At 50.2% G+C, this 26,459-nt stretch overlaps 1 protein-coding gene across 1 annotated transcript in view; it reads left to right on the forward strand.

Moving 5' to 3' along the window:
* SLC6A7 (solute carrier family 6 member 7) overlaps window positions 1-25,220 on the forward strand; it is a 215,126-nt gene extending 189,906 nt beyond the window's left edge. The window contains exon 14 of the mRNA XM_073649788.1: window positions 22,171-25,220. Within this exon, the coding sequence (XP_073505889.1) occupies window positions 22,171-22,374 (204 nt within the window). The 3' untranslated portion in view covers window positions 22,375-25,220. The remainder of the gene's footprint in view (window positions 1-22,170) is intronic.
* The last annotated feature ends 1,239 nt before the right edge of the window (window positions 25,221-26,459 follow it).

The following is a 26,459-nucleotide window of genomic DNA, read 5'->3' on the forward strand; positions in this document are numbered from 1 at the left end:
GTTCTGAGAAATAAGATGCATAAGGATGGCTGATGCACATTAAAAAAAGCAGCCATAGAGTGTCCGGGAACCTTCCCCCACACTTTTCTTAGCCAGGGCTGCTTTTCGTCAGGGTTGGACGGGGACACCAGAGAACCGGAGACTCCTCCAGCGGGCCCTGGCTTCTCCTTCAGGAGAGTTCATAGTGCTGAGGTGAAGCCATGATGATGATAGAGGCCACCATCTGCTTAGTTTTCTGTTACTTGCCAGCCACCCACCCACCCACTGGCCGCAACAATAAATTGCCAGATTTCTGGGCAGCTCTTTGCACTTGAAATATGGCCTTAAGCTCGTGGAGGCGGAAGCTTTTCACAACCTCATGCCGGCTGCGGCCGGGTGTCCATACTCGGTCCCCAGCCGCCACTATATTTCCCAGTATCGCCTGCACCTTCCACAAGCACGGGTCCCACAACATTACCCGTGCCCTCCCCAGTGCACTTACTGGGAAGGACCGCCTAACCACAAACACGTGGATAGGTGAATGTGGCCAGGGACGGTACGGAGCCAGTCCACAACTTTTTTTGCTAAGAGTTGTATTTAGCTCGGTGAAAGGACTGGCATAGAGGGAAACCGTATCTACCCTGCGTGTCATTTCTCCCAGGAAGTCCTGTAATTGAGCTTGTTGCAGAAGCAATGGCAGCCCGTCCAACATCAACTCGCACTTGTTGGTGGTGCTTTGACACACCCACATCTTTCTTTGTGCATTTAATTTCTTGAATACAGAGTTGGACAATGACCTGATCTGTAATGCGGTTTGAGAAATAACATGCATAAGTGAAGCGCCCCCTGGGCCGTGCGGGGGATACCCGGAGCCAGGCCTTGTAGATGCCGGGGGTTGTAGTCACCGTGGCTGCGACCCGGTCCGTGACCCAGGGCGGTCAAACCAGGGTAGTCTATGTGTCTCTGTTATACATAGTCCGACTACGCCACCTGTGGAATGCGGTTATTAGGAACCGCCGCTGCAGAGCAGTCCACTGAAGCTGATGGTATGTGCAGCAAGGTGATGTAACTCCCCACAGGAAGAGCGGAGCTTCAGGGCAGCGTGTATGGATGATGGTAGTGATAGTGCCTGGATCAGTAATAATAACACGGAGTCTTTGCAGTGCAATCCCAGGTCTGTTACTCACGGTTAAAGCAGTTACAGTTACAGGGCCAGTGTAAGAGCCCACGGAGTCCTGTGCTCACGCAGTAAGGGGCTCGGTCGACCCTCAGGTATCTCTGGAGCATTTAGCAGGACCCTCTTCTGTGTGTCCTCTCTGGCCTCTCTCCTTGTACTTCACACCTAGCGGCACCTCTGTCCAGTGTCCTCGGGCCTTGGCGGGCGACGTGTGTTCCGTCCCCTGGCCCTATGCGGCTACCTTCCTGGTGGCTGGTGTGGACGGCCTGCTGTACTTGAAGTGCTGCAGCCTCCGATTACCAGTTGAGTCCTGTAGTCTCGGCTGGCTGGGGGACCCGGTTCCCCTTCTGTGGCCTGACCCCCCCTACCTCCTGGCAGCGGCGGGCGTACGGGTGGCTTACTGCACGGACCGTACCCCTGGGGTCCCTTCTCTTCTCGTCCTGGATCCTCTCCTGCTCCCCTTTTCCCTCCTTCAGGCTCAGGCCTCCTGACTAAGCCCGCCTGTGGAGCAGAGCTCTGCAGAGAATCTGCTCATATCACTTCTCCACTCTGACTTCTACTACTCCCTTGAACCAAGATGGTTCCTACCTTTTATACATCCTACTCAGTGCTCCCAGGATCTACGTCCTCCACCCATCCACTACTTAGTTCCTCCTCTCTAAGTGGTTCCTCCCCACTCCAGTCAGGGATCAGGGACACTTGTGCTCTCCCGTAGGAGCATTATCGCCCTCTCCCCTGGAAATGTGGTGTAGTGGATGTAGTGTTAGGGTCCTGAGCCATACTCCTTCCTTACCTGAGAGTGAGATACCACACCTCTGGGTGAGATGCAATACCTCTGTGGTGACCGAACCCTCAGGGGCGCCACACACACCCCTGGTAAAACACAGCACGTCCGCGGGCTGGAACAGAGCAAAAGACAGATATATATCAAAGACATACAAAAACTTTTAGGATGCATCCGCATATAAGATTGTAAACAACACATCTTCCCTTTATGGGAGGCATACTTCTTTCAACGTTGCTGCAAAACATTATAAGTGCACTTTAAATAACACTTCCCTTCACATATAAAACATCATAAGACTTTTCGCTAGTATAAGCACATTGTTGAATATAAAACATTTTTCTTTGTAAACATTCTTCATATTAACACATTTTCAAGTAAAACTTTTGGTCAACCGGTCACAGTAATGCCTGCAATCAGGTGTCCATTTCTCAATAAAGTGCCAACTTGCAAACACGAATATGAGGGACCCGTCCCAAACCCTCAACGAAGGCCCTGGGGTGGCTGCAGGGCTTAGACGATCCAGATGCTGGACCTCGTCTTCGGCCACCTCCAACGGGTTTTTGTTCTGAGGTACTCGTTGTAGTTGTTATAAAACCAATAAGGGGCACCTTAAGAGGTGCAACTATTTACAAGAAGTGGCTGCTCCCAGTCCTCAGCCGGTTAGTCTTTGGATCCGTTCCTTATGAACACTCACAAGTTTTTCAACGTAGAACTGCACCCTTTCGGGCAACCTGGTAAACAACTCACACAAAGTTCTGTTCCTCTTACAGTACTTAGTAAGGGTGCTCCCTGCGGGGAGGCGCTGGCCTATCACAGGCTGACCCAGCCGGGTCTTCAGCATGGTGGAACTCTGTCTCCACCCGGTGGACATGTAGGGCATACCAGCCCCTGACTCCTCGGTGCCTGGTGTAGGACACGGTGTCCCCGGGATACAGGTCCCGATCTGGGTGTTCCTCTGGCAGGCGGGATTCCACATCTCTCCTATTTACAAAGAGATCCGTGTCGGTCAGCGGGTCCCAGACAAACCCCCATCCTGCGTCCAGGTTAAATTTTACCACGGTCCCGGTAATTCTGGGAGCACGAGCCGCTTGTTTGTCATGGCGGGTCCGGGCCTTTTCCTCCATATTCCTGGCCTTGAGTTGCTCACGCCGCTGTTTCCGCTCTTTTTCAAACTTGATCAGCTGTTGATAGCAGAACTCCTTGCGGCGTGCTGCGGCTGCCCTGGTCTCCTGGGAGAACCCCATTAAATCCTCCCCCGAGTGATCCCACTCAAATTGGGCCTCATCCTCCGGTACCTGGGAAGTGGCGGCAGCGGGCTGTGGAGCGGGCAGGAGTGAAGGCCGCTGGTCTTCCACCTCCGCGGACCAGTCCCAGGGGAAGCGCCCATACACCCATTCGGGTGACGGAGGGGGCGGCTCCTGCAGAGGACCTAGGAGCGGGCCGGTGTCGCCGGTGCCTGGAGCTGGTTCCGGGGTCTGGAGGGCACTTGGAACTGGCGCGCCCTGGTATATGCATGGCAGGCACGTGGCGGTCTCACCCTGGTTTAAAGCGCCTGGCTCTGGCGTCGGGAATGGGACAGCTTCGGCGACGCCCGGGATCTGCGACTCCACCAGGGAGCCCAGGGGCAGGTCGACGCTTACAGCGTCCGGTACAGGAGAACTTCTCCTACCTGCTCCTGCGGCCGATCCTGCATCATGCGCGGTCTCCTGACCACGATCCCGGTCCTCGGAGGCTGGGGCGCCGCCGGTGTTGGGCAGCGTCGCTGGCTACCGGGCCGCCATCGTTTGCTCCATCTCCCTCTTCCAGTCCGCGATGGCATCTCGCTGCGCCCTGGCCATCCTCCGGCCCAGATCTTCCATGCCGGCGTGGAGGAATTCAGTATCCTCCTGGGGGAGCTTGGCCACCAGCTCCTCCAGGGTATAAGGTGCTTCGGCCAGCAGCATGTCGCTGGCAGGGTCTCCGGAGCTGCCACGGTCCATCTCCTTTCCCGGGTGAGGCCTGCCTCGACTGGTCCAGACCACACCCTGTCTCCCAGTTTTCTTGCCTCCCCTCCCCTTTCGGGGGCGGTTCCAGGGCAGTCTGCTGTTGGTCACCTCCAAGGGCAGCCCCCCCACGTCGATGGACACATCCACGTACATGATCACTGCTGTTTGGGGCGGGCCCCGCTTTTGGCGCCATTCTGGGACCTGGCCCACGATGGGAGGTGGCCTTTGATTGTTGTTTGGCTGGCACATAATGGCACCCATTCTTCAGGGGTGGACGCCACATTCAGTAGAAAACAAAGTCTTTTAGGCACACAATACCCGATGGTAATGGGTGGGTTATGTATCCTGCTGACTACGCCAAAGTTGACGCGCCCCCTTGGCCGTGCGGGGGATACCCGGAGCCGGGCCTTGTAGATGCTCACTGTGGCGGCGACCCGGTCCGTGACCCAGGGCGGTCAAACCAGGGTAGTCTATGTGTCTCTGTTATATATAGTCCGACTACGCCACCTGTGGAATGCGGTTATTGGGAACCGCCGCTGCGGAGCAGTTCACTGAAGCTGATGGTATGTGCACCAAGGTGATGTAACTCCCCACAGGAAGAGCGGAGCTTCAGGGCAGCGTGTATGGATGATAGTAGTGATAGTGCCTGGATCAGTAATAATAACACCGAGTCTTTGCAGTGCAGTCCCAGGTCTTTTACTCACGGTTAAAGCAGTTCCAGTTACAGGGCCAGTGTAAGAGCCCACGGCGTCCTGTGCTCACGCAGTAAGGGGCTTGGTCGACCCTCAGGTATCTCTGGAGCATTTAGCAGGACCCCCTTCTGTGTGTCCTCTCTGGCCTCTCTCCTTGTACCTCACACCTAGCGGCACCTCTGTCCAGTGTCCTCGGGCCTTGGCGAGCGACGTGTGTTCCGTCCCCTGGCCCTATGCGGCTACCTTCCTGGTGGCTGGTGTGGACGGCCCACTGTACTTGAAGTGCTGCAGCCTCCGGTTCCCAGTTGAGTCCTGTAGTCTCTGCTGGCTGGGGGACCCGGTTCCCCTTCTGTGGCCTGACCCCCCTACCTCCTGGCAGCGGCGGACGTACGGGTGGCTTACTGCACGGCCCGTACCCCTGGGGTCCCTTCTCTTCTCGTCCTGGAGCCTCTCCTGCTCCCCTTTTCCCTCCTTCAGGCTCAGGCCTCCTGACTAGGCCCGCCTGTGGAGCAGAGGTCTGCAGAGCCTCTGCTCCTGTCACTTCTCCACTCTGGTTCCTCCCCACTCCAGCCAGGGATCAGGGACACTTGTGCTCTCCCGTAGGAGCATTATCGCCCTGTCCCCCGGAAATGTGGTGTAGTGGATGTAGTGTTAGGGTCCTGAGCCATACTCCTTCCTTACCTGACAGTGAGATACCACACCTCTGGATGAGATGCAATACCTCTGTGGCGACCGAACCCTCAGGGGCGCCACATAAGCATGGCCGACCCACATTAAAAAAGCAGCCATAGAGTGTTCGGGAACCTTCCCCCACACTTTTCTTAGCCAGGGCTGCTTTTCGGCAGGGTTGAATGGGCTCACCAGAAACCGGAGACTCCTCCGGCGGGCCCTGGCTTCTCCTTCAGGAGAGTTCATAGTGCCGAGGTGAGGCCATGATGATGATAGAGGCCACCATCTGCTTAGTTCTCTGTTACTTGAAATGCAAGTGCAAGTGTAGCACCCCGAGGACTCGGCTGCTACAGGGGTATTGCACCTCGATCCAGAGGTGTGGTATTCCACTCCCGGGTAAGGATGGAGTGTGGGACTGAGCTCAGCTAGCTGCATGCACTACACTCATCCCATTTCCGGGGGACAGAACAACGGTACTCCCACCAGATAGATGTGCAGGTACGACAGCGTCTGTCCCTGGCTGGAGTGGGAGGGGGGGAGGAACATCCCAGTAGTGTAGGGGCAGATAGGGGAGGGACTCTGGGCATAGAGGTAGGAGCCCATTGGGTGCTAGTCACCTGGGCTCACACATAGAGGGAGTATATATGGTGGGCACCATCTAGAGACAGGGAGAGCTGAGAGCTGAGAGAGTCAGAGGGAGAGATCAGCCAGGAGGGCTGACAGGGAGCTGTGGCTCCGGCTGGGCCCAGCTCCAGGGCCAGGCCTGCAGTGGAGAGGAGGAGGAAGAGAGGCCCAGAGTCGCAGGACAAGAGGGAACCCTGAGATCCCACAAGCTAACGGGTGAAGGGTTGGCAGATCAGGGTACCGGATCCCAAACTGGTGGAGGCTAATGATCCTCAGCCAGGAACCGGAGGTCGTGGTCAAGTTTTGGCGCGACCCTCACCACATCCACCAGGAAGGCACACCACGAATAGGGTCAGGAAAGCCAGAGAAGGTTTTACCACCAAGAGGCCCGAGGGAGCCGGACAAAGGTGGATCCCTGGTGGGAACGGCCAGTAGGAAGGAAGAGAGGGGAGCTCAGGACCACGCTCTGGACTGCCTGGGAGTTGGCCGAGTCCCACACCTGGTGGACGCAGCACGGCTCGGGTGGTCACTCAAGGCCGGAGTGACCGGAACAACACCTGTGAGTAAAAACCCTGAAACTGCATCGCATGTCTCTGAGCTTCCTTGCTGCACCATCACAACCACCATCTTCCACATCTCCTGCCCTGAGGCCATACCCCTCCCGTTGGGGGTTATACCATCCTTGCTGCACCATCCTACCACCGGCCTCAGCGGTCTGCTCTGCAGCGGCGGCCTCCTAGCCGCAAATCAACGGGTGGCGTAGTCGACACTTAAACAACATCTACAAAAGACTGCCACACACTTAGTTTGACCACCCTGGGCACGGACCGGGTCACCGCCACAAGGACTACTACCCCTATCCAGATCCGGCTCCGGGTGTCCCTTGAACATGGCCCAGGGGGCGCGTCAACTTTGGCGTAGTCGGCAGGATTCCGTGCCCGCAACCACCGGGTACTGCGTGCCTGAAGAAAAGTTCATATTTACCGTAAGAAGAAGTCTCCCGCCGGTTCCGGAGGGTCCCCGCCATCGGACGCCATTTCGGGTCGTTTCCCGCCGTTTGCCCGCCATCTGCAGCCTTTTCCCGCCATCCACGGAGTTTCCCGCCATTAGGAGACGATTCCCGCCATCTGAGACGATTTCCCGGCCTGGCAGAGCGGACTCCATTATGGGCGTGCCAGAGGGTGGCAAGAGGCCACCTCCCATCGTGGGCCAGGTCCAGGAATGGCGCCAAAAGCGGAAACCGCCCCCACCAGCAGAGACTGCAATGATAGAGATGTCCATCAGAGCGAGGGGTCTGCCCCTGAAACTGACAATCACCAAGTGGCCCCGGGACCACCCTCAGGAGGGGCGGATCAAGAACAAAAGAGAGAGGATGGGTGCAGCCTGGAGGAGTCTGGAAAGATCGCACCCGGAGATGGAGGGAGAGTCAGGCAGCACCGACCCTCTGGTCAGGAGCCTGTTGCAGGCCGCCACCTCAGAAGGCCTGGTGGAGATCCTGGCACAGCTCCCCAAAGATCGGGAGCATGCACAGACCGCGCTGGAGGGCTTGGCTCGGAAGATGGCCCGAGTGCAGCAAGAAGTGTTGACAGAGTGGAGCAGAGAAATGGCCCTGCAGGCTGGAACCCGCCAGCAAAGGACGCCACCCGGGACGAGGAGTCTGTCTGCCTCTGAGGATGGTGCAGGAGGGACGAAGGCCGGAGACGACGCCGTGGAAGGAGCTGAAGAGATGGAAGCAGGTAAAGGGGACGTTACTACCCCAAGCCTAGAAGCCGTAAGCCTGCCCCAGCTCCCCGTCGCAGAGCCCGAAATCCCACCGACCGTGCCCGTTGCTGCACCGCCACCGCTCCGAACTAGGCCTCAAGCGGCAGGAGCCGCGGCCATGCCCCCTGAGACGTCACGCGCCTTAACTCTGAGCGCGTCCAAGCAGGAAACGCCACCGGCCTGGTCGCAAGGCCGAGTGCCCCCGGGCGCCGCCGTCTCCACAGTGCCCTTCACCTTTAAAGTGCCACCGGCCTGGTCGCAAGGCCTGGTGAATCCGGGCGCCGCTACCACCACCGCGCCCTCGACCTCCACAGTGCTGCCCCTAGGTGAAGACCTATTAGCGCAACATACTTGCCCGGATGGGCAGCCCTTTGAGTGGCCACCGGAATACCTCAATCCCCGATTCCGGAAGGAATGGCCCCTGTGTGAGCCCCTGATCCCGGCTCCGGCACCCGCCAAGATCACCCCACTCCCGTTGGAGGAGGCGCAGTTCGCATGGGACCCCACCGGTGAAAACCTCATGGGGTTCACCCAAGAGACCCGGGCGGCCGCAGCCCAGCGTGCGGAGTGCTGCCGACAACAACTGGAGGTCTTCAACAAAGAACGGCGAGAGAGGCGGATCCGCGAGGAGCGGCTGCAGGTCCAGAGCGCGGAGCAGAAAAGCCGGACCCGGAGAAACCCCCGTGCAGCCCACGGTCCCCGCGCCACCGGGACTGTAATCAAGTTCCAACTGGAGCACGGTTGGGGCTTTATCAGGGATCACAAAACCCCCGGCGACGTCTTTGTCACCCGCAGGGATGTCGAATCTCACCTGCCGGAGGGACACCGCGGACGTGACCTTTACCTGGGTGACGAGGTCACCTTCACCCGGCATCAGTGTGCAAAAGGACCATACGCCCTTCATGTGCACCGGCTGACGGAGGAAGAACTGCGGTATGAGGAGGAACAAAAGGACCCGGACGGGTTTGAAGATTACCCTCAGGAGGAGATAAGGAGAGGACACCGCTGCTGAAGGGAAGTAGCATAAAGAGAACTGTATATAGTTACCCGTAGGGGTACTTTATATGATGCAAATCAGAGTGTGGTCCCCGTTGGGACTAGTGTGAACTGTTTGCTGTGTGTCCCTATCCCTGAACAGGCTGAGGACTGTGAGCAGCCATCCCTTTTCCCCACAGGCTGAGGACTGTGAGCAGCCATCCCTCTTCCCCACAGGCTGAGGACTGTGAGCAGCCATTCCTTTTCCCCACTGGCCAAGGACTGAGAGCGGCCATACCCTGTAAATAGTTGCGCTTCCTGAAGCGCCCCCTACCGGTTTTATAGGAAGAACTGATTTTCTTCTAGCGACTGTTGCACTTTACCCGGTCATAAGTTGCACCGTGACCGGAGGAACAAGAACGTTTTATATGAAAAAGTTTATATTGCTAGAATAATATATAAGTTACCTGTCATTATATTCTGATAATGTTTTATAATGTTTTATATGTTAGTATGTTTTAAAAAAAATTGTATGTTTTGGTATGTTTTATTCTTTTACAGCCCGAGGACGTGCTGTGATTTACCAGGGGGGAATGTAGCACCCCGAGGACTCGGCTGCTACAGGGGTATTGCACCTCGATCCAGAGGTGTGGTATTCCACTCCCGGGTAAGGATGGAGTGTGGGACTGAGCTCAGCTAGCTGCATGCACTACACTCATCCCATTTCCGGGGAACAGAACAACGGTACTCCCACCAGATAGATGTGCAGGTACGACAGCGTCTGTCCCTGGCTGGAGTGGGAGGGGGGGAGGAACATCCCAGTAGTGTAGGGGCAGATAGGGGAGGGACTCTGGGCATAGAGGTAGGAGCCCATTGGGTGCTAGTCACCTGGGCTCACACATAGAGGGAGTATATATGGTGGGCACCATCTAGAGACAGGGAGAGCTGAGAGCTGAGAGAGTCAGAGGGAGAGTTCAGCCAGGAGGGCTGACAGGGAGCTGTGGCTCCGGCTGGGCCCAGCTCCAGGGCCGGGCCTGCAGTGGAGAGGAGGAGGAAGAGAGGCCCAGAGACGCAGGACAAGAGGGAACCCTGAGATCCCACAAGCTAACGGGTGAAGGGTTGGCAGATCAGGGTACCGGATCCCAAACTGGTGGAGGCTAATGATCCTCAGCCAGGAACCGGAGGTCGTGGTCAAGTTTTGGCGCGACCCTCACCACATCCACCAGGAAGGCACACCACGAATAGGGTCAGGAAAGCCAGAGAAGGTTTTACCACCAAGAGGCCCGAGGGAGCCGGACAAAGGTGGATCCCTGGTGGGAACGGCCAGTAGGAAGGAAGAGAGGGGAGCTCAGGACCACGCTCTGGACTGCCTGGGAGTTGGCCGAGTCCCACACCTGGTGGACGCAGCACGGCTCGGGTGGTCACTCAAGGCCGGAGTGACCGGAACAACACCTGTGAGTAAAAACCCTGAAACTGCATCGCATGTCTCTGAGCTTCCTTGCTGCACCATCACAACCACCATCTTCCACATCTCCTGCCCTGAGGCCATACCCCTCCCGTTGGGGGTTATACCATCCTTGCTGCACCATCCTACCACCGGCCTCAGCGGTCTGCTCTGCAGCGGCGGCCTCCTAGCCGCAAATCAACGGGTGGCGTAGTCGACACTTAAACAACATCTACAAAAGACTGCCACACACTTAGTTTGACCACCCTGGGCACGGACCGGGTCACCGCCACAAGGACTACTACCCCTATCCAGATCCGGCTCCGGGTGTCCCTTGAACATGGCCCAGGGGGCGCGTCACAAGTATGCAGCCAGCCACCCACCCACAAGCCGCAACACTAAACTGCCAGATTTCTGGGCAGCTCTTTGCACTTGAAATATGGCCTTTTAAGCTCGTGGAGGCGGAAGCTTTTCACAACCTCATGCCAGTGGCGGCCGGGTGTCCATACTCGGTCCCCAGCCGCCACTATATTTCCCGGTATCGCCTCCGCCTTCCACAAGCACGGGTCCAAAAGCATTACCCGTGCCCTCCCCAGTGCACTTACTGGGAAGGACCACCTAACCACAAACACGTAGACAGGTGAATGTGGCCAGGGACGGTACGGAGCCTGTCCACAACTTTTTTTTGCTAAGAGTTGTATTTAGCTCGGTGAAAGGACTGGCAGAGCGGGAAACCGTATCTACCCTGCGTGTCATTTCTCCCAGGAAGTCCTCTAAAGCTGCTTGCACTTGAACTGTGGCCTGAACATTACTGCTGGTACTTTTCTGTGGGAATTTGCTTGCCTCCTACCAGCCTGGAATATTTCCAGCAAACTATTGTACGACGCCATGGTATTAGCACTGACCCCAGTACCATTAGCGAAGCCATCCCCAATTTCCTTCTCAGGAATTTTATTTGGTAGACTGAGTGGCTGCCCTAATACATTTTCTCACAAAGGAGCTGAAGATAGAGTGGCAGTAGGTGCAAGTTTCTCCAGCCTGTTAGATATTAGAAGGTGAACGGCAGCACATTGGATCAGTGGTTAGCACTGAAGCCTTGCAGCGCTGGGACCCTGGGTTCAAATCCCAGCAAGGACAACATCTGCAAGGACTTTGTATGTTCTCCCTGTGTTTGCATGTGTTTCCTCCTCAGTAAAAAAGAAGCCATAGAGTGTCTGGGAACCTTCCCACACACTTTTCTTAGCCAGGACTGCTTCTCAGCAGGGTTGGACGGTCCCACCAGAGAATCCTCTGGTGTGCCTTGGCTTCTACCTCAGGAGAGTTCATGATAGCGCTAACTTTGCAGCTGCTATGGGGCTCTTGAGCGGGTGAGGAAGGTTAGCCCTCAGAATCAAATCCTCTGGTGGGCACAATGTTTTTCAATCTGAAACAGCTTCTCAGTGGGAGTTGTATTTCACCACAGCCATATTCTTTAGCTCGGTGAAAGGACTGGCATAGAGGGAAACTGTATCTACCCCAGCTGTCATTTCTCCGTCACCAGGTTCCACCCATTGTACACACGACCAATCCTGGCTGTATGTTCAGCGTTGAGAGCCACAGATCAGGCTGCTGTGTTACAGCTTTCAACAACTCTGCAGCACTGGGCGGTTTGTCAATTAAGCATTAAGCATGTTATCTTCAGCACAGCCTGTTGCTGCTTGGCCAAGGCAGTGCTGCAGTGCTGTCAGCTTGTGACTGATGTGATCATTTCAGAGATGGAGTAGGAGGTGCATGAGCTGAACAATGTGATTACATTGAGGTTAAATTGGTGACGCTGTTTTTTATACTAAAGAAAGATGTTATTGTTTTGGGCTTTTTACATTTTTTTTAAGACAAATGTATTCACCGGGAAATGTAATTTTAACATTTTACAACCTTATCTGGCAATATGGTGTGTGACACATCATCAGACACATCCTTTTTGATTTATGATGGAGGGACTCTGAAAGTCATAAAGCCTATTTTTACAGGGACATCAGATGGCCCTTACTATTCTTAAAAGGCCAGCAGTTGGCCGTAGCTATTGTTAGAGAGCCATCAGCCGGCTATGCTTTGTTGTTCCCATTATTAACAAGTGGGTCTCCTATACTGTTATCCAGTGACTGCAAGGGCTGCTAAAAATTTGAACGCAACCCAATACCCCTTTGAAGAGACATAGAGAAGGGTCTCAGTAAAAAAAATGTTCCCATTATAAAGGAGCGGGTCTCCTATAGTGGTAATACCCATGCTGTGACTGCAAGGGCTGCCAAAATTTGGGAAAAACCCCACTAAGAATTTAAAACACATAGAGCAGGGCCACAGTAACAAGGTACGACATGTTCCCATTAGAAATGAGAGGGTCTGCTATACAGTTATAGGGTATGCAGTGAGTCCAACGGCTGACCAATTTTAGGAAAAACCCCACTAAGAATTTAAAGACACACGGAGCAGGGCCACAGTAACAAGGTACGACATGTTCCCATTAGAAATGAGAGAGTCCGCTATACAGTTATAGGGTATGCAATGAGTCCAACGGCTGACCAATTTTAGGAAAAACCCCACAGTAACAAGGTACGACATGTTCCCATTAGAAAGGAGAGCGTCTGCTATAGAGTTGGTCTATGTGCCCACGATGCAGAAATGCTGCATATTTTTTCCGCTTCTCCCTGGCAGGAAAAACGCATGTGGATTTTACATGCGTTTTTCCCGCCAGGTAGAAGCGTTTGTCAAGCGTTTTTGCATGCATTTCTGCATGCGGGTTATCAAGCGCTTTTCCAAGCGATTTTAACATCACTTGGAAAAGTGCTTGAAAACTTGTTCACACTATATAAATCCATGCAACCGGCATGGATTTATAGTAGTGTGACCAAGTTAGTTAAAGAAAAAAAGAAGAAGAATGGTAAAAAAAAAAAGAAAAAGAGATTATACTTACCTTCCGATGTCCTCCCGGTGTTTTCTCTGCTGCGTCCGGTGTCTTGGGCGGCTCGCGGTGGTGTGAAGGACCTGGGGTGACGTCATTGAGTCATGTGACAGGTCAGTTGATAGGCGGATGCGCTTATCAGTTATAATTCCACCAGCGGCACTAAAAACCCGCTCTGATAATTCCACGTATCCAGCTTGGAATCCCTAAAATTATAAGGCACAGAGGAATCATGGAGGGCGATGGTACGGTCGGCAAGGTACTCCCTCAGCATCTTCCCAAACTTTGCACTCCTTGTGAGAGTACCCCGCGCCTCAGGGCCTGTGCGATGGGAGGGTCTGAGAAAACTCTCCCAGAACTTTGACAGTGTTCCCCTGTCTCTGCTGGATTGAAGTTGTGTCTCTCTCGCCTGTACTCCTTGGTTGTCCAACGAAGTGTGCCCTCTGCCGCCAGCTTTTTCAGATGGGAATTTTTTTAATAGTTCCGCAACAAGGGCCTTCTGGTACTGCCCCATTTTTGTAGACCTGTCCGCCTCAGGAATAAGAGATATAAAGTTTGCCTTGTAGCGTGGGTCTAGAAGTGTCACCAACCAGTAATGACTGTCACCCAAAATTTTGAGAACGCGAGGGTCATGGGAAAGGCAGCGTAACATATACTCAGCCATGCGTGCCAGACTACTAACAGGCAAGACTTCTGTGTCCTCACCAAGAGGATGACTGACCATGCTCTCCTCTTCCTCTCTGATCTCTGGCCATCCACGCTGAACAGACGGTATGACAGCTGTGCAGGTAGTACCGTCTATAGTGCATGAAACTAGCTCCTGTCCTTCTTCCTCCTCCTCTTCCTCATTGTCACCCAATCCACGTTGGAATGAGATGAGGCTTGGCTGTGTGTAAGCACCCTGTATGGTTCCTTGCTCCATCTCATTGTTCTCCGCCTGAAATGCATCCTCTTTGACTGTGAGCAGAGAGCGTTTCTGAAGACAGAGAAGCGGGATGGTAATGCTAATTATAGAGTCATCGCCGCTCACCATCTTGGTGGAGTCCTCAAAGTTTTGGAGGATGGTACATATGTCTGACATCCATGTCCACTCCTGAGGTGTTATGTGTGGAGTCTGAACTGAATACCGATGGCCTTGTTCATGCTGGTACTCAACAACTGCCCTCTTCTGCTCACAAATCCTTCCCAACATCTGCAGTGTAGATTTCCTGTGTGTGGAAACATCACACACCTATCTGTGAGCCGGAAGCTGCAAACGCTGCTGAAATACTGCAAGGGCGGCAGAAGTTGTAGCTGACTTTCTAAAATGGGCACACAGGCGGTGTACTTTAACAAGCTGATCCGGCAGCTCCGGGTAGGATTTGAGAAACCGCTGAACCACGAGGTTAAGCACATGGGCCAGGCATGGTATGTGTGTGAGCTCGCCTCGCCTCAGAGCCGCCACCAGGTTCCGGCTATTGTCACACGCGACCATGCCTGGCTGTAGGTTCAGCGGTGTGAGCCACAGATCTGCCTGCTCATTCAGAGCTGTCCACAACTCTTCAGCATTGTGCTGTTTTTCCCCTAAGCATATTAGCTTCAGCACAGCCTGTTGCCGCTTGGCCGAAGCAGTGCTGCAGTGCTTCCAGCTTGTGACTGATGTGGTCATTTCGGAGATGGATGGAGGCTGAAGAGTAGGAGGAGGCTGAGGAGGATGAGGTGCAGGAGCTGTAGACCGTGGGGGTAACCCTGATTGACCTAGGGCCTGCAATCCTTGGCGTCGGGAGGACGTGTACCGTCCCAAGGTCCGACTGGGTCCCGGCTTCCACTATGTTAACCCAGTGTGCCGTCAGCGAGATGTACCGTCCCTGCCCACAAGCACTTGTCCACGTGTCCGTGGTTAGGTGGACTTTACCGGTAACTGCATTGTTGAGAGCACGGCTAATGTTTTGGGACACGTGCTTGTGCGGGGATGGCACAATGAGAGAAATAGTGGCGGCTGGGGACTGAGTACCGAGGGACGGCCGCCGCCATCAGGTTGCTGAATGCTTCCGTCTCCACGAGCCGAAAAGGCAACATTTCTATCACAAGCAGTCGTGAAATGTGAGAATTTAGTAGTGTGGCCTGTGGGGCGTTGGCTGCATATTTGCACTTGCGTTCTAAGGACTGGGGTATGGACAACTGAACGCTGCGCTGGGACAAAGACATGGACGTGCTTCCTGATGCTGCTACTTGAGAGTGTGCAACGACAGGTGCAGGGCAAGTGGCGTCTTCGCATGCACTATGGACAGGGGATTGGCTTGCATGCACAACAGCGGAAAAAGCAATGGTGCCACCCACAGACACTGTTCCTGGACCCTGGGGTTTGGCCCACAAAGTCGGGTGCTTTGCTGCCAGGTGCCTGATCATGCTGGTGGTGTTCTCTGGATTGCTTTTTAAGCAAATAATGAGGATTAAGATCCAAAGAAAAGTATTCCTGGCCCCTGAGACCTGGGCCTTTGTATAGAAATATCTAACAGCAGCAGAAGGCAGAATTGGAATGGAGCCTCTTGTGCTATATGCACTGCAGTCTGCTATATACACCGCCTGCCTATACACCCTGTCTGCCTGATATCTCTGCAGATGGATTAGTCCTCAGAAGGACTGTTTGTTAAGATGGATATGAGTAATGTACGTTTTTTCTCCCTACACTATACTACCTAATACACAATCAAATCTCTCCCTGACACAGCAGCAGCTCTCCCTACCCTGTCTGATCTGGAGTGACTGTGACGAGCATGGTGGCGCCAGGTCTGATATAGACCTTATGACGATGTGCGGCCAGCCAATCACTGTATTGCCCACAACCAACATGGCTACGGCATTACGGTGCATGGCAGGCAATACCTGCATGTTCATTGGCTCTCTAAAGAGCGCCAAACATGCAGGGAGTTCCCGCCCGAGCAAACCGGAAATACTCGGCGAGCGCCGAGCATCTCGAGCAGTGAGATGCACGGGCGAGCACCGAGCAGTAGCGAGCATGCTCGCTCATCACTAGCTTGTAGATTTCTGAATGTGTGATAGGTAGGAGTGTGCTGGGTTGGGCGAGGATTTGTGAGCGTGAAGGAGAGGATGTTGTTGTCAGAGAGGGGAAGAGGTGAGTTACCTAGGTAGGGATGGAACAAAGCCGGACAAAGACCAGATCAATGGTGTTTCTGTCTTTGTGTGTCTCAGAGGTTGAAAGCTGTGAGAGGACTAGAGAAGTGGTTAAAGATAGAAGCTGGGATGCGGATGGGGAGGTGGGGATGTTTATGGGGATGTTGAAGTCTCCAGGATAAAGGTTGGTAAATCTAAGGACTTGAAGTGATGAAGAGCGGCAACCCGGCAGAAAAATGGTCAAGGAACTGAGTGGGTGAGCCTGGTGAACGGTATACAACCGCTACTCTGAGGGAGAGGGGATGGAAGAGCCTGATGGTGTGGACCTCAAAAGAAGGGAATGAGAGTGATGGAATTGACCTGGAAGGTGCATTGCGGGGAGTAAGCCAACTCCACCACGAAGTCTGCTCGCGGGTCTCGGGAAATGGGAAAAATGCAAGCCGCCATGAGAAATAGCAGTAGGGGAGACAGTGTCATAATCCTGAATCCAGGTTTCAGTGAGGGCCAGCAGATTGAGAGAGTTGGTCAGAAAGTAGTTGTGCAGGAAAGGAAACTTGTTGCATACAGACCGTGGATTCCACAGTGTACAATTGAAAGAGGGAGATGACAGACCTCTATCTGCCCTCCCTGTGTAGTGTGGGGTCTGTCACTCTCTACCTGTCCTCCATGTGTATTATGGGGTCTGTCACTCTCTACCTGCCCTCCATGTGTCGTGCGGGGTCTGTCACTCTCTACCTGCCCTCCATGTGTCATGCGGGGTCTGTCACTCTCTACCTGTCCTCCATGTGTAGTGTGAGGTCTGTCACTCTCTACCTGTCCTCCATGTGTAGTGTGGGGTCTGTCACTCTCTACCTGCCCTCCATGTGTAGTGTGGGGTCTGTCACTCTCTACCTGCCCTCCATGTGTATTGCAGAATCTGTCACTCTCTTCCTGTCCTCAATAATTAGTGCATGGTTAATCACTCTCCACCTGCCCTTTATTTATAAAGCTGGGTCTGCCACTCGCTACCTGTCCTCCATATGTAGTGTAGAGTCTGTCACTCTCTACCGGTCCTCCATGTGTAGTGCAGGGTCTGTCACTCTCTACCTGTCCTTCATATGTAGTGTAAAGTCTGTCACTCTCTACCTATCCTCCATGTGTAGTGCAGGGTCTGTCACTCTCTACCTGTCCTCCATATGTAGTGTAGAGTCTGTCACTCTCTACCTATCATCCATGTGTAGTGCAGGGTCTGTTACTCTCTACCTGTCCTCCATGTGTAGTGCGGGGTCTGTTGCTCTCTATCTGCCCTCCATATGTAGTGTGGGGTCTGTCACTCTCTACCTATCCTCCATGTGTAGTGCAGGGTCTGTTACTCTCTACCTGTCCTCCATATGTAGTGTGGGGTCTGTCACTCTCTACCTATCCTCCATGTGTAGTGCAGGGTCTGTCACTCTCTACCTATCATCCATGTGTAGTGCAGAGTCTGTCACTCTCTTCCTGTCCTCAATATGTAGTGCATGGTTAATCACTCTCCACCTGCCCTTTATTTATAAAGCTGGGTCTGCCACTCGCTACCTGTCCTCCATATGTAGTGTAGAGTCTGTCACTCTATACCGGTCCTCCATGTGTAGTGCGGGCTCTGTCACTCTCTCCTGTCCTCCATGTGTAGTGTGGGGTCTGTCACTCTCTACCTGCCCTCCATGTGTAGTGTGGGGTCTGTCACTCTCTACCTATCATCCATGTGTAGTGCAGGGTCTGTTACTCTCTACCTGTCCTCCATGTGTAGTGCGGGGTCTGTCACTCTCTACCTGTCCTCCATGTGTAGTGCGGGCTCTGTCACTCTCTCCTGTCCTCCATGTGTAGTGTGGGGTCTGTCACTCTCTACCTATCATCCATGTGTAGTGCAGGGTCTGTTACTCTCTACCTGTCCTCCATGTGTAGTGCGGGCTCTGTCACTCTCTCCTGTCCTCCATGTGTAGTGTGGGGTCTGTCACTCTCTACCTGCCCTCCATGTGTAGTGTGGGGTCTGTCACTCTCTACCTATCATCCATGTGTAGTGCAGGGTCTGTTACTCTCTACCTGTCCTCCATGTGTAGTGCGGGGTCTGTCACTCTCTATCTGCCCTCCATGTGTAGTGTGGGGTCTGTCACTCTCTACCTGCCCTCCATGTGTAGTGCGGGGTCGGTCACTCTCTATCTGCCCTCCATGTGTAGTGCGGGGTCGGTCACTCTCTACCTGTCCTCCATGTGTAGTGCGGGGTCTGTCACTCTCTACCTGTCCTCCATGTGTAGTGCAGGGTCTGTTACTAGCTACTTATTCTCCATATGTAGTGCAGGGTCTGTTACTCTCTACCTGTCCTCCATGTGTAGTGCAGGGTCTGTCACACTCTATATGCCCTCCATGTGTAGTGCGGGGTCTGTCACTCTCTACCTGTCCTCCATGTGTAGTGTGGGGTCTGTCGCTCTCTACCTGCCCTCCATGTGTAGTGCGGGGTCTGTCACTCTCTACCTGTCCTCCATGTGTAGTGCAGGGTCTGTTACTAGCTACTTATTCTCCATATGTAGTGCCAGGTCTTTTACTCTCTCTTTGCTTCCGGCCATCAAGTTGTGAATAAAGTTGCCGCTGCGTTGTCCATTATTATCAGTGTCGGATCCCCATCAATTTGATACTGATGACTTATCCTACTGGTAAGTAATCACTATCGTTATAAATTGTTAGTTTTGCATCAGACGTACTCTGAATAGACCTGAACATTAATTAAAATGCTTTTGTCTTGCCTCATACATGTAGCTTTACTGCTTTCCGCCTTGAAAGGAATGTTCATTTCCAAAGGAAATATCTAATCATACAGCCTGATATTTAATAGCATTTTTAATGGATTTAGCACTAAGTGGAGCTAATGAGTTTGTGCATTGATGTGGTCTATATTCTATCCAACCAGTGTGGAAACTGAGGCAGATGGACGACTCGGTGCTCTGATCAAAACCTGGTATAGGATCAGAGATCTGAAAGAAATATTTATGACATAATAACCTAAAATATTTCATGTTAAAAAAAGATTTATTTTAAAAAAAAAATTATGTTATAATCCAAATGTTCACAAATAGAAGAAATGGGGCATACAAAAATTGTTCTCTTTCTCCATTTCATATTAAAGTCCCAATCTCACTTTTTGGTCCCAGGAGGAAACAAATGGTATGTCCCTCAGTTCTGCTCCTCTCCCCATTGTTTGCTACCAATATTATGTTTGTTTCATGTTACTTGGAAGGCCCTATAGAAGGTAGAACCTGTGCATATGGGAAGCCCTATAGGATAATGGCTCATGCCGACATCCGTGCAAACCGGTCCAAGCACGAACCGCAATGCAGTGACTGACTGCAGGTCTGCCGATCCGAGCTTGACATCTTCATATATTTCTACCAGGCTCTGAAGCGCAGGTCGGGAGATCTGCGGCCAGTCCGTGAATTGTGGTGTCTGCTCCGACCGATTACCACAGACGTCTGCATGAGCCCTTACTGGCATTAAGGCAGAATGTTACAGTGGGGAAAAAGTATTTAGTCAGCCACCAATTATGCAAGTTCTCCCACTTAAAAAGATGAGAGAGGCCTGTAATTGACATCATAGGTCGACCTCAACTATGAGAGACAAAATAAGAAAACAAATCCTGAAAATCACATTGTCTGATATGGAAAGAAATTTTTTTCAAATTTTGGTGGAAAATAAGTATTTGGTCATTTACAAACAAGTAAGATTTCTGGCTCTCACAGATCTGTAACTTCTTCTTTAAGAGGCTCCTCTGTCCTCCACTCATTACCTGTAGTACTGGCGCCTGTTCGAACTTGTTATCAGTATAAAAGAGACCTGTCCGCAACAGTCACAATCCAAACTCCACTATGGTGAAAACCAAACAGTTGTTGAAGGACACAAGAAACAAAATTGTAGCCCTGCACCAGGCTGGGAAGACTGAATCTGCAATAGGCAAGCAGCTTGGTGTGAAGAAATCAACTGTGGGAGCAATAATTAGAAAATGTAAGACATGCGAGACCACTGATAATCTCCCTCGATCTGGGGCTCCACACAAGATCTCACCCTGTGGGGTCAAAATGATCTCAAGAATGGTGAGAAAAAATCCCAGAACCACATGGGGGGACCTAGTGAAAGACCTGCAGAGAGCTGGGACCAACGTTACACAGGCTACCATCAGTAACACACCGCCAGGGACTCAGATCCTGCAGTGCCAGACGTGTCCCCCTGCTTAAGCCATTACATGTCCGGGCCTGTCTGAAGTTTGCTAGAGAGCATTTGGATGATCCAGAAGAGTGTTGGGAGAATGTCATATGGTCAGATGAAACCAAAGTAGAACTGTTTAGTAGAAACACAACTCGTCGTGCTTGAAGAAGAAAGAATGCTGAGTTGCATCCAAATAACACCATACCTACTGTGAAGCATGAGGGTGGCAACATCATGCTTTGGGGCTGTTTCTCTGCCAAGGGACCAGGATGACTGATCCGTGTACATGAAAGAATGAATGGGGCCATGTATCGTGAGATTTTGAGTGCAAACCTCCTTCCATCAGCAAGGGCATTGAAGATGAAACGTGGCTGGGTCTTTCAGCATGACAATGATCCCAAGCACACCACCAGGGCAATGAAGTAGTGGCTTCGTAAGAAGCATTTCAAGGTCCTGGAGTGGCCTAGCCAGTCTCCAGATCTAAACCCTATAGAAAACCTTTGGAGGGAGTTGAAAGTCCATGTTGCCCAGCGACAGCCCCAAAACATCACTGCTCTAGAGGAGATCTGCCTGGAGGAATGGGCCAACATACCAGGAACAATGTGTGCCAACCTTGTGAAGACTTACAGAAAACGTTTGACCTCTGTCATTGCCAGCAAACGATATATAACAAAGTATTGAGATGAACTTTTGTAATTGACCAAATACTTATTTTCCACCAAAATTTGAAAAAAATTCTTTCCAAATCAGACAATGTGATTTTCAGCATTTGTTTTCTCATTTTGTCTCTTATAGTTGAGGTCGACCTATGATGCCAATTAGAGGCCTCTCTCATCTTTTTAAGTGGGAGAACTTGCACAATTGGTGTTTGACTAAATACTTTTTTTCCCCACTGTATATCTATCAAATTGCCAGTTTGTAGAGATGAGCAAATTTGCTTGCGGCCAGTTGAATTCACCTCGAATTTTACTAAACATTCTCCTGAATCTGAAGTTTTTTTCAATTTGCCTTGTATAAATTCAGCAAAAAGAAGTGATCAGCTGACTGGCATTTCACTGAATTGCAGACAGTGAAGAAGCGGGCTAAAAAGAAAATAATAATCACCTTGTCACTAACATGTCCCACCATCGCAGTCCATTGTCCGATCCTTCACTCTGTCTGACTTCTTCTTTACTCTTTCCTCTGGTGTGCGACATCCTCTTCGAGCATCTTCACTAGTGCCAGACTTAAGCTGCCAAGTAGGCTTTTGACATGCCATCACCCATGAAATAGTCTGTGCCTCGGGTGATGCATGTCATAATGTCTCAATGTGTTCAATAATGTTAGAGGGCTACTCTCCTCCAGAAGTCCTGGCACAAAATGAAGATGCCCAAAAAGGAGCTAGGAGAAAAGAAGAGACCAGACAGAGTGGAGGACAGGACTGTGGGTTCCAGTGGCGACAAGGTAGGTGAGCGACAAGGTTTTTTTTTTTTGTTTTTTTTTTACACATTTATTATTCTCAAGAGAGACCCTGGAACATTCAATTCACATCAAAATTATTCCATCGAATTTCCCTGCCAAATTCAAGGAATTTGTCATATTCGAACTTCTGCAGATTCGCTCGTCCCTCCTAGTTGGGGTCATAAAGTAATTTTCTCCACTTTATGGAAAAATGGTCTATGGATATCCAGTAGTGTTTTTTGGCTTCTCTGGATCCTCATATCTTGGCCAGACACACAAAGAATGATTGATCCTCGAGATGCAATGATGGATTAGTGTCCATGTTCTATGTTACCATGCTTTTTCTGAAAGCATTCTCTTTCTGATCTCCTTACAGAGAATACGCCAAGCTAGTAGACCAGCTATGGACTGGGGTCCATCACTAGAAGAAAATAGGACAGGCATGTATGTTAATACCCTGGCAGGTAGCCAGTCTCCAAAACCTTTGATGGTCCACATGCGGAAGTATGGAGGAATCATAAGTTATGAAAACACAGCCATCGAAGTGGACAAAGAGATTGAAGAGGAGTCTATGATGTGATGATTTTATAAAAGAAGTCAACAAGATCTCAGTGGAAAATAAAATCTTCTCCTTTTAGGGCTTATCCATGCTTCCCTAACACAAGACAAGACCACCCTCCATCTTGTGTCCTACCTGGCCCTAAGAACAGAGGTTCCACCTTACAAAGCGCTGTCAACTGAAAGCATTTTGTATGGGACTATGTGCAGATTTGTTTATGTAGTTTTTATGTTATAGTAATGTCTCGCTAATGAAGACCCTGTCTACTTGTCCATGTGCTTGGTTAATTCCTTGCAACTTGATATATCTTTTGAGGGTTATGAAGATTGTAAATGTTTAGGTGGTATCTGTAAACCAGTGGCGGCAATACATATATTCATAAGGTAAAGGTGTCAAATATGTTGGCAAAGACTGAAGAGGAAAGTACTATTTACACTCTTCACCCTTATGTGTGTAGTCATATTCTTCCAAGCTCCAGTCCCTTAAAAAAACTAATGTTATTCTTATGTGAATGTTTTTAAAGAGGACCTCTTTATTCTGGGACTCTCCTGACTCAGTTTTTCTTTTCTGTTTGTCTTTCTGGAGAGCATTTTTGTGACATCTCTGCTTGCAGACCATCTGGGAATTTTCTTCAGTCTTCTCTGGGGGGGTGCGCTTTCACCCCTCCCTTCCAGATGCTGCTAATCACAGCTCACCAACTTATCTTGTAGTTTTAACAGTCTCAGATGCTGCTCTGTTGTGATTGGCAGCATCTGGGAGGGAGGAGTGAAAGCGCACAACCTGAGAGAAGACTCTGAAGAAACACCCAATTGGTCTGCAAACAGACATTTCACATACTGCGCTCCAAAAAAAAAAATCTGAATATCTCTGCAATAGATTGATGCAGCGCAAAACAGAAAAGAGCTACAGAATCAGGATAACTCAGGGATTTTTACAAGGCATTAGTGCTGCGCGAACGTGCTCGGTTAACCCTTTCACCGAGTACACTCGCGCAACACTACAAGGCATTTAACTCCATTTTTGAGCAAGTCACAAGTCCTTTTAAAGAAAGGGCTTAATGCAATTATACTGTAAACTTGGCTTGACCAAGATCCACTGACTTTAAGATCCTTCCATCAAGAAATGACAGCTCTATAATCATCATGTCTGAACATGATGTACAATATAAGAGTATGAGATTGATCTTTCCTTAAAGCTTAATTTTTTGGGTAATATGGGCTGTGATGGCTCAGTGTACCGTACGTTTTTCTACTAACAATGCTGTAAAATCTAGTCGCATTAACAAGATGTAAACTGTTACTCACTGACAGTATACTAAGACGGTACATACGTGGAAAGCACATCTATGTGTAGACTATTAGAACAGGAGTCCAACTAGAAATCATAGAAATTAGAAAACTACAAGCAAAATAAATTTCCTGGTAATGAATTCATTGGGAATTTCTCCACTATAACGGTTCTCGCTATTTTACCAAAATGTTACCCTGATGGACCAGATCTTCAGACAGATGATGTAGTACATCAGACTAATTAAGTATTATGTTCTGGTGCATCAATCATTTTGGTCTACTTTTTGCTGATATAGGCCTTTGCAATGACACTGCCTGGGCCTCTAGGCCATGGTATACCCACCTTCTCTCCTGGTGGTGGTGGTCAAATTTATGACACCACAAGCTTTACCGGATTTTTTGTGATCAAGATGTCTTCCCATGTTACACATTATTGGGATATGCCATAAATGTCGTATAGATACCTACCTCTGGGACCTCAAGAAAAGGACATCGTCTTTTGATAACGTGGATTGAAAGGTGATTGCCCATGTGAGGCTTTCTCCATTCACTTTAATGGGAATTCTAAAAATTGCCAAACATATTTGCTTGGGAATTTTCAAAACCCTCACAGACGTTAAAGGAGGAGGCCACACTTGTACTGTTGTTGGTAACCTCTCCATTCAAGATCACTTGAAGCTGCAAATGAGTTTCAAGATAGGTGCATCTATGAGACATTATGACATAGTTTGTGGATATGCCATAAGTGTCCAAGAGGGAAATAAATATCCAAAATGGGAATACACCTTATCAGTCTTCTCATTTGTTCGCTGAATCAGTAAGAAGCAACTGATCCATGGGCTCCTGTGTTTCCCAGTTGAATGAAGCTGTGGTAGTGCATGTGCCACTTTATTCAAAATATATTGGTGTGATGAAGATAGTCGAGTGCTGTGCTCCAGCTCTCTAGCTATCTTGATCAGCCTCATAAACTTTGAAAGGAAAGGAATGGTAACTCGCATGCACCATAGCCACTCTTTTCAAACCTGCAACACAGGACCTCACTGTTCATGATCAGTGGAGGCTCCAGAAGTAGGCCCTCTAGCAATCAGATGCTTATCACTAGAATTACTCTATTTAGTTGTTTCTTTCTTTCAGAAAGTTCATGGTATACTTCTTTTCTCTTAGGTCATGTGATCACATAGTGAGAATTACATACATTAGTTTTATGTTCTCTTCAAGGGTTCAACAGAATTGCCTGTATAATGTAATTGCATGGTCTGTACCACTGAAGTTCTCCATGGTAGGGTAAGAGAAGCTAGTATCAAAGATAATGATGATGACTACACAGCTCCTGTAACACAATTATAATGTTTAGCCTTCCTTATAGTATTATTTAGGATAATATAGAGGGAATAATAATCAGAATGTCAATCCAGAAGAGATCTTACTGTTTTTAGCTGATCATGTGATGCTGTGCTGATGCAACATGGGATTTATAGCAGAACATAAAGGTATAAAATGCAGGAGGAGAGCTGGGTCTCTAAATGAGGCTAAATTGAATATATAGACACATGTGGTCAAAATTGTTGGTACCCCTCGTTTAATGAAAGAAAAACCAACAATGGTCACAGAAATAACTTGAATCTGACAAAAGTAATAATAAATTAAAAATCTATGAAAATGAATAAATGAAAGTCAGACATTGCTTTTCAACCCTGCTTCCACAGAATTAAAAAAAAAATAAATTAAACTCATGAAATAGGCCTGGACAGAAATGATGGTACTCTTAAATTAATATTTTGTTGAACAACCTTTTGAGGCAATCACTGCAATCAAACGATTCCTGTAACTGTCAATGAGACCTCTGCACCTCTCGACAGGTATTTTGGCCCACTCCTCATGAGCAAACTGCTCCCGTTGTCTCGTGGTTGAAGGTTGCCTTTTCCAGACGGCATGTTTCAGCTCTTTCCAAAGATGCTCAATAGGATTTAGGTCAGGACTCATAGAAGGCCACTTCAGAATAGTCCAATGTTTTACTCTTAGCTACTCTTGGGTGTTTTTAGCTGTGTGTTTTGGGTCATTAACATGTTGCAAGACCCATGACCTGCGACTGAGACCAAGCTTTCTGACACTGGGCAGCACATTTCTCTCTAGAATCCCTTGATAGTCTTGAGATTTCAATGTACCCTGCACAGATTCAAGACACCCTGTGCCAGATGCAGCAAAGCAGTCCCAGAACATAACAGAGCCTCCACCATGTTTCACAGTAAGGACAGTGTTCTTTTCTTGATATGCTTCATTTTTCCGTCTGTGAACATACAGCTGATGTGCCTTGCCAAAAACTTCCAATTTTGTCTCATCTGTCCATAGGACATTCTCCCAGAAGCTTTGTGGCTTGTCAACATGTAGTTTGATATATCCCAGTCTGGCTTTTTTATGATTTTTTTTCAACAATGGTGTTCTCCTTGGTCGTCTCCCATGAAGTCCACTTTGGATCAAACAATGACAGATGGTGCAATCTGACACTGATGTTCCTTGAGCTTGAAGTTCACCTTTAATCTCTGTTGAAGTTATGCTGGGCTCTTTTGTTACCATTCGTGTTATCCGTCTCTTTGATTTGTCCTCCTGCGGCCACGTCCAGGGAGGTTGGCTACAGTCCCACGGATCATAAATTTCTGAATAATATGTGTAACTGTAGTCACTGGAACATCAAGCTGCTTGGAGATGGTCTTATAACCTTTATCTTTAACATGCTTGTCTATAATTTTCTTTCTAATCTCCTGAGACAACTCTTTCCTTTGCATCCTCTGGTCCATGTTGAGTGTGGTACACACCATG

Source organism: Phyllobates terribilis, unplaced genomic scaffold (genome assembly GCF_046119375.1).
Source record: "Phyllobates terribilis strain yellow unplaced genomic scaffold, ASM4611937v1 Scaffold_10__3_contigs__length_209671492, whole genome shotgun sequence".
Classification (NCBI taxonomy): domain Eukaryota; kingdom Metazoa; phylum Chordata; class Amphibia; order Anura; family Dendrobatidae; genus Phyllobates; species Phyllobates terribilis.